Source organism: Sinocyclocheilus anshuiensis, unplaced genomic scaffold (assembly GCF_001515605.1).
Source record: "Sinocyclocheilus anshuiensis isolate Anshui unplaced genomic scaffold, SAMN03320099.WGS_v1.1 scaffold273, whole genome shotgun sequence".
In the NCBI taxonomy this organism is placed as follows: Eukaryota; Metazoa; Chordata; class Actinopteri; order Cypriniformes; family Cyprinidae; genus Sinocyclocheilus; species Sinocyclocheilus anshuiensis.
In genome coordinates this window covers 1018549-1025836 of record NW_015540857.1, presented here as the reverse complement: position 1 = coordinate 1025836, position 7288 = coordinate 1018549, and the positions used below count along the sequence as shown (strand labels likewise).

Genomic DNA, 7288 nt, shown 5'->3' with positions numbered 1-7288 from the left:
GGCTGTTGCATGCATAAAATGCAACCTTTTTATTCTGACAGTGTATGATTTCTATTAACATTACAGAATAGAACATGATCAGTATTATCTATCAACGTTCAATTTAAATAACTGTAATTGCACAAACTATGTGGCTACAATTTCAGTTTGTTTATTGTGAAATAATTCTGTCCTTCTGTCCTCTGATAAGCATTGTTCAGGGCTGCCGTTCCCAAAAGCTTTAATGCTTTCTTATGATACTTTTGGGAAAAGTAGCCCTGTTTGAATGTACTGTCAGAAGTGAGTGAACGCTCTCTGTGATTGATTAGTTCTGTCTTGCAACATTTGCGTGTTCAGATGAGCAGGAAAATAGTTCTATCCTACACAATTACTCGCTAACAAAGGTTATTCATCCAATTCAATGCATATTGTACGCATTATTATTTTTTTGTTAAATAAACAAAATCACTGGTAAATAAAACACACCTTAGTATCGATATTTTTTGTTTGAGTATCGATACTTTCGATACTCGCATCAGTATCGATATATCGATACTTCGGATCGATACGCCCATCCCTACTTTGAAGCGGCCGACAGCGACGTCTTCATTCGCTGCATTTACAAACGTCAATAACAGGTGAATGGAGGACGCCATGATCGGAGCTGTTATTTTGTTTTGTGTCGTGGGTTTTGTGATAACAGAGATGGAATGTAAATGCACAATTTACGCAATTGAAAGAGCATGAAAATCCTACTAAATCTCATATGACTACTTGCAGTGTTACATATCATCAAGGCTGAGAAAAGAACAACGCTGCAGACAACAGTTAATGCCGTTATCGCTGTTTTCCATGTTCGTGGAGTAAATATGTTTACTTGGCTTGTCAAAAATGCCAGGTAGCCGGTGCTTCGTATGCATTTGGCCAATCAGCGTACTTGTACGTCAGTTCCTATACTAGTACTATTTTAGACCCTACTCTGAAGTATAAGCTAATTTAGTTCTCTAAATATGTTCCTTGTTCCTGTGGTTCCTAGTTCCACCAAAAAGCGTATTTTCGCCAATAGTTCTATGAACTATGAAAAGGTTCCTCCAGTGCAAAAGCTTGTCTTCTGGACAACTGTCAGATCAGCAGTCTTCCCCATGATTGTGTAGCCTAGTGAACCAAACTGAGATACCATTTTGAAGGCTCAGGAAACCTTTGCAGGTGTTTTGAGCTGATTGAGTTGAGCTGATTGGCATGTCACCATATTCTAATTTGTTGAGATAGTGAATTGGTGGGTTTTTGTTAAATGTGAGCCAAAATCATCACAATTAAAAGAACCAAAGACTTAAACTACTTCAGTCTGTGTGCATTGAATTTATTTAATACACGAGTTTCACAATTTGAGTTGAATTACTGAAATAAATGAACTTTTCCACGACATTCTAATTTATTGAGATGCACCTGTAGTACAAAAATTTTACTTCAAACATTGGCAAACATTCAGTAACAGAGTTAAAGATAGGCCTTCATCATAGAAATGAACGATACAGAACATAACCGGCAACCTGAAATAATGCTTCAAAACTCCACACAGGTGTTGTGTTGGAGTGTGAGAGTTTATAATCCTCACCAGACTGAATCATCACACTCCAATTTCAGAGTTGTCAACAACCTTCACTTTTCCTCTGCGCTGCCGGTCTACAAATTGTCCTCCTGGGCACGGTGTTAACTTCCTGACCATGCCCCCTATAGACTGAGGATACTGTGGATTGTGCACTAGCTCAAAGGCAACAGTCAAGTGGAAAATATGTAACAGGATCTCACTGATAAGGTGGAAAAAAAGCAGAAGCGAGCAGAATTCAAGGGCTGTCACTATTTGTGTACATCTGCTATTCTGTTGCAGATTCCCGGATTCTTTTAGAGCTTTCAGGTACCCTATTTTTTAATCATCTATATCAGTTAACTGCAAAAAATGACAATGACGCTCCTAATAATAATGCGACACTGCAGTTTTTGGAGTATAAAGGCTATCACATCAGCAACAAAACAATGCATATGTAGAATTTGCTAAGGAAGGAAGGAACCGCTTGTAAAAATGGCTTAGAGTACCTAATACACACACACACACACACACACACACAAAACGCAATAAAGATGAAGTATGGATTTTCCTCAGGAGGTCAAACGTACTTCCTTCAACCATTGAAATCTTTTCATCTGCTCTGAATTTAGGATTAGAGTTAAACAGAGAGAAATATTTGACTAGGTCGTGAGGATAAGTCTTCCAATCTTCCACTTTCAAACAAATGGCCAATTTTTTGGCACCTTTTAATAATGCAAAAATCAGAACATTGTTAAAACTGAAATGTCTTTTGTTGAATTTCCAAAGAGATGGAGGTAGATATGGAAAAACGATAAAACACTCACTCATGTGTTTTTCTTCATCCACATCCAGACTGCAGAACTTCTGCTGCCCCCTGGGCCGCCCACCGGCTCCTACTGCAGAGAAACCAAGGGAAGGACATTTAAAATTCATCTCCAATCATGATTTCTGCTTACTGAAGTCATCTGTTCCCACTTACACCCTCTGCCTGCTCCCTTAATGAGGCTAATTAACCAGCTTTAATGACGGGAGACAACTAATGTGCAGGTGCAATTATTGCCCAATTAAATGCTAACATTCCCCTAATGAATCAGTGAAAGAGACAGGCAGAGCACGCTTTGAGAAAACAGTCACTTTTAGAACTCAAGCCTCAGCTCGAGTGAGAACTGAAAAAACTTTAGAGGAATTAAACGTCTGTTGGGGTGTAGCAGTTCTGTTTATTGGATCCAATACCTGAACATACTTAAAAACTGAGGTCATACCAGTTAGAAACGCCATCAAAAAGGAAAGATGAATAGCAAAGCAATAGAAAAAAATATTTTACAGTCATTCATTCTCATGCTTTGCCACACCTTTTGAAACCAATATTGGCAGAAACAAAATAACTGAATCCAAAGGCAGGGAGATATGGAAGCTTCTATACGGATAGGCTTGAACGAGGACACGGCCGTCAAGACAAGACTTTGAAGGGGCCGAGTGAAGTGGATACAGTCGATAAGAGACTCCATGATAAACAAGCCTGAGAAGCTCGATAAATCACGAAAGCTATTAAAGCGAGTGACGCACGCAGGCACTTCAACAGAAGCTTTTTAAAGCCGATATATTGACGCTCTAGACATAAACACCATTTTATTTCCTGTCATCTCAACTTTTCAATCTTTCCGAAATGTCCCATTTGATGCCGGACTGAGCTGAGAAAATGTCTTAGGTGAACAAACACGAAATCAAAATACCTTCCCTCTTAGAAACCATTATGAATGCAAGAACTGGAAAATAAGGTGTCGGGAGTTGGATAAAATCACATATTCTGAATGCGAAATCTGTCCACATTTCACTCAGAGATATAAGTGCATCTGCTCGTTGATGGCGATCACCGATTGATGTTGACGACGGTAAAATGGCATAAAAGTAGGGTTAGCCATGGCAAACCTCGTGAAAATGAAAGCCGTGGGATAATAGGGGGCATTTCTCACAGTGTGACGCCTGACACATTAGTGAGCGGTATTGATAAATTAACCGACATCACTCACCATTCAACATCTGCTTTTATAAACGAGAACAAGCAAACAGATCAACCTCACGGGATTGTTTTCATCTTATATTAATTGTCTTTTTTACATGACCACAGTTTTTCTTTGCATTTTCAACTACAACCTTGCTTGTGACTCTAAAACTTAACTTTTGGCTTGAACTCTTAAACCTCGCCGTTCTTAAAGTTACAAAAATAAAAACACTTGGCTCTCTTAACGGAGCTTAAGGCATTTTTAAGTTGAAATGACATCACAGACACTTTTAGCGTGTTGGAAACTGCATTTGGTGCTTTAAAACAGCCCGGGACGGTGCATTAAATGCCACTCTTGTTCAGCACCATGGAGAGCTGCGAGCTAAGAAAGATGAATTCAGGACCACAGAGAGCAGACGGCTTAGAATGCACAGCAGGTCTTTCTGAGTGAAGGGTAGATAGATGTACGATCATAAGACGCAGCCTGAACGCAGGCAATAGCTTAGCTCTATGACCCTCCAGCTCATCAGGAAACACTATTGGAGTGAGAGAGACCAAAGGGAGAGCTGAAGAAATGCAGAAAGAGATCTGGACAGAGAAAGGTGTGTGTGTTGGAGTGCAAGTGCTGTGCAGATAGAAAAAGACATTTGGCCTGATTCTTTCCAAGTGTCAGCAAAAGTAAAGAAACAAACTTTCGGTGTCAGCCTATAAGGTATTACGGTCCACAAGTACTACATGTTTTCTTAGATTAAAGGTAAGCGCAACTAACAGGGCTGTCGCCGAACAGAAATGCAAACTCATTCTTGCAGTCATCCTACCCCAAACATGGCTCTGTTTTAAAGGGATAGTTCCCCCAAAAATGAAAATTCTGTCGTTAATTACTCACCCTCATGTCGTTTGAAACCCGTAAAACATTCGTTTATCTTCAGAACACAAATTAAGATATTTTTTTGATGAAATCCGAGAGCTTTGTGACCCTGCATAGAGAGCAACGCAACTGACATTTTCAAGACCAAGAAAGGTAGCAAGGACATCGTTAAAATAGTCCATGTGACATCAGTGGTTCAACCGTAATGTTATGAAGCTACGAGAATACTTTTTGTGCGCAAAGAAAACTTGTCAGTCTTCGACACACATTCACGAGAGTACCAAGACGCATGGACTATTTTAATGATGTCTTTACTACCTTTTTTGGCCTTGAACGTGTCAGTTGCGTTGCTCTCTATGCAGGGCTGGAAAGCTCTCGGATTTTACCAAAAATATAATAATTTGTGTTCTGAAGATGAACGAAGGTTTCACGGCTTTGGCACGACATGAGGGCGAGTAATTAACAACAGAATTTTTATTTTTGGGTAAACTATTCCTTTAAGATCCTGATCTGTCCAACAGGGGCTCAACCAATGGTGTGAGTTTGGGGCGTGGCTTTCTGTTGGACTGACCAATAAAAGACAATGATAGTGTTCAGAAAACCTGTTTGAAAACAATCATTTCTTTTCCATTTGGTCACACTAGTGAGACTGAAATTACAAGTTTCCACTCATTTTCACTTCAAATCAACACTACAAGATATTTTACAATGACCGAGGTGACTGAACATTTGTATAGACATTTTAAAGTCTTAGAAAAGGGTTTCGTTTCATTTTTAAAGAGCAGTTTTATGGTCTGAGCTTTTTTAAACAATAAAATGCATAAAAATCAGTGCTGTCAAACGACTAATCGCGATTATTCGCATCCAAAATAAACGTTTTTGTTTACATAATGTATGTGTGTGTACTGTGTATATTTATTATGTATATATAAATACACATGCATACAGTATATATTTTGAAAATATTTACGTGTATATATTTATATTCATATAATTTATATATAATATATATTTAATATATAAACACAATATATTTTTATTAAATATATACATGCATGTGTGTGTATTTATATATACATAATAAATATACACAGTACACACACATATATTATGTAAACAAAAACTTTTATTTTGGATGCGATTAATCACGATTAATCGTTTCACAGCACTAATAAAAATCTATTTTGAAAACATATTGAAAGGATCTACTTTTACAGGTTTAAAACCCATGAAAACTCAGCCAACATAACATATAACTAACATAACATTTTTAAAAAACATGATATATTAAAAAAGATATTCTGCCTACCTTCATTCATTGTCTTGCTGATGATCCCTGTGGGGGGGAAATATAAATATAATATAAATATCAGTGATAGACCAATACATCCAATTTAAATGTCATAATATTAGTTACTACATAATATACAACAAGTAGTTCTGCTTTATTTGTGAGCCCAGTTTTGGAATTTCAGAATTCTTAGAGCACACAATGCTAACAGCCGGTCACAGGTTTTAGCATCAGAGTTGATCAAATAAAGCTCGCCATCTTTCAGACAATTAGCAGCTGCCAGTACCGCCATGTCTTCACCACAGGACCTGTAAAATTTTTCTGACAGCATTCGTTTAGTGTCGACTCCGTAGGGACTCGGCAGGCAGCGGCAGGGCTGCGTGTCAATTCGTAAAGCCAATCAAGCGATTTAATCATTTAACACACATGAACTGAAACACACATACACCAGCAGTGTGATAGAGAGAGCTAGAAAAATGGACGCATACTACGACAGAAGGCAGTTGGATTTTTTCCTGTTGAGTTTATATTGAGTCTAAATTTTGACCAAAAATGAAGCAAAACAAAAAAGACGAAATCCTTTACGTGTGTCGTTCCAAACCTGCATGACTCTGTGTGGAACATGAAAGAAAAGTTTTACAAAAATGTGTCAATGGGGTCCAACGTTGTGTTGTTTTGGACCCCACTGACTTCCATTATATGGATAAAAACAGTTAAAACATTGTTCAAATGATCTTCTTTAGGGTTCTGCAGAAGAAAGTCAGTCATACAGGTTTGGAGCGACATGAGGGTGAGTAAACAACACGACTTTTTATTTTTCTTTGAACTAGAAGCACACTTTTAAAAATGTGAAAAGCCCCCATTATTCCTAACACATGAAGGAACAAACACATGTGCCACTGATGCTACGGGTGAGAACAGGTGCGACAGATAACACACTTTATCAGCAAAGCTCCAGACCAGACCACATGCCACAGAGACGGATCTATCGCCGAGTCCATCAGAAGGAAAAAAAAGAGGAAGAGCGAGTGAAAGTGAGAGGAGACGACAGGTGGGCTGGACACGGTCTCGGTTTCGGCTGGACAAACCTGAACCGCTTGAGCTAACGCTGAATTTATTCCCCCCTCCAGTAGATTAAACTCACAGTCCGTCCCTCAGGACTTCACTCCACTACACTTGGTCTGGAGGAAATGGGTTTTTTTATCTCCATGTTTGAGCATGAGAGACGATGGCACAGGGTGTAGAAACGCTTAAGTAACCATGTTGAATATATTTTTATTTATTAATTAATTAATTTATTTATATTTTTTATAATCAGAATATAAATATATACTAAACGCAATATATAAATATATTACTATATACAATAAATATTAATTTCCTTTGCAAAAATTTGCATTACACTTATCAATTCGATTGGCCTTTAGAACAAAGAAAAATCTAATAAACTAAGAAGTTAATACTGAAATATGAATGTCATATTTTTATGTCATAAACAGGCTTTGTTTTCTACTAAATGAATCATTAACAGAATTGTTAAGGTTGTTTAAAGGAATCAAT

The 7288-nt window shown here is 37.8% G+C and overlaps 1 protein-coding gene across 4 annotated transcripts in view; it reads right to left on the bottom strand.

Moving 5' to 3' along the window:
• Positions 1-7288, bottom strand: part of LOC107687876 (double-stranded RNA-specific editase 1-like) — a 45132-nt gene that overhangs the window by 21079 nt on the left and 16765 nt on the right. For all 4 annotated transcript variants that reach the window (XR_001634174.1, XM_016485361.1, XM_016485360.1 and 1 more), the window contains exons 3-4: positions 5747-5773; positions 2392-2463 (exon numbers count right to left, since the gene is read on the bottom strand). Coding sequence is in view for 3 of the 4 variants with exons in the window: in XM_016485360.1 (XP_016340846.1) it covers positions 2392-2463; positions 5747-5773 (99 nt within the window). In the remaining variant the exon portion in view is untranslated. The remainder of the gene's footprint in view (positions 1-2391; positions 2464-5746; positions 5774-7288) is intronic.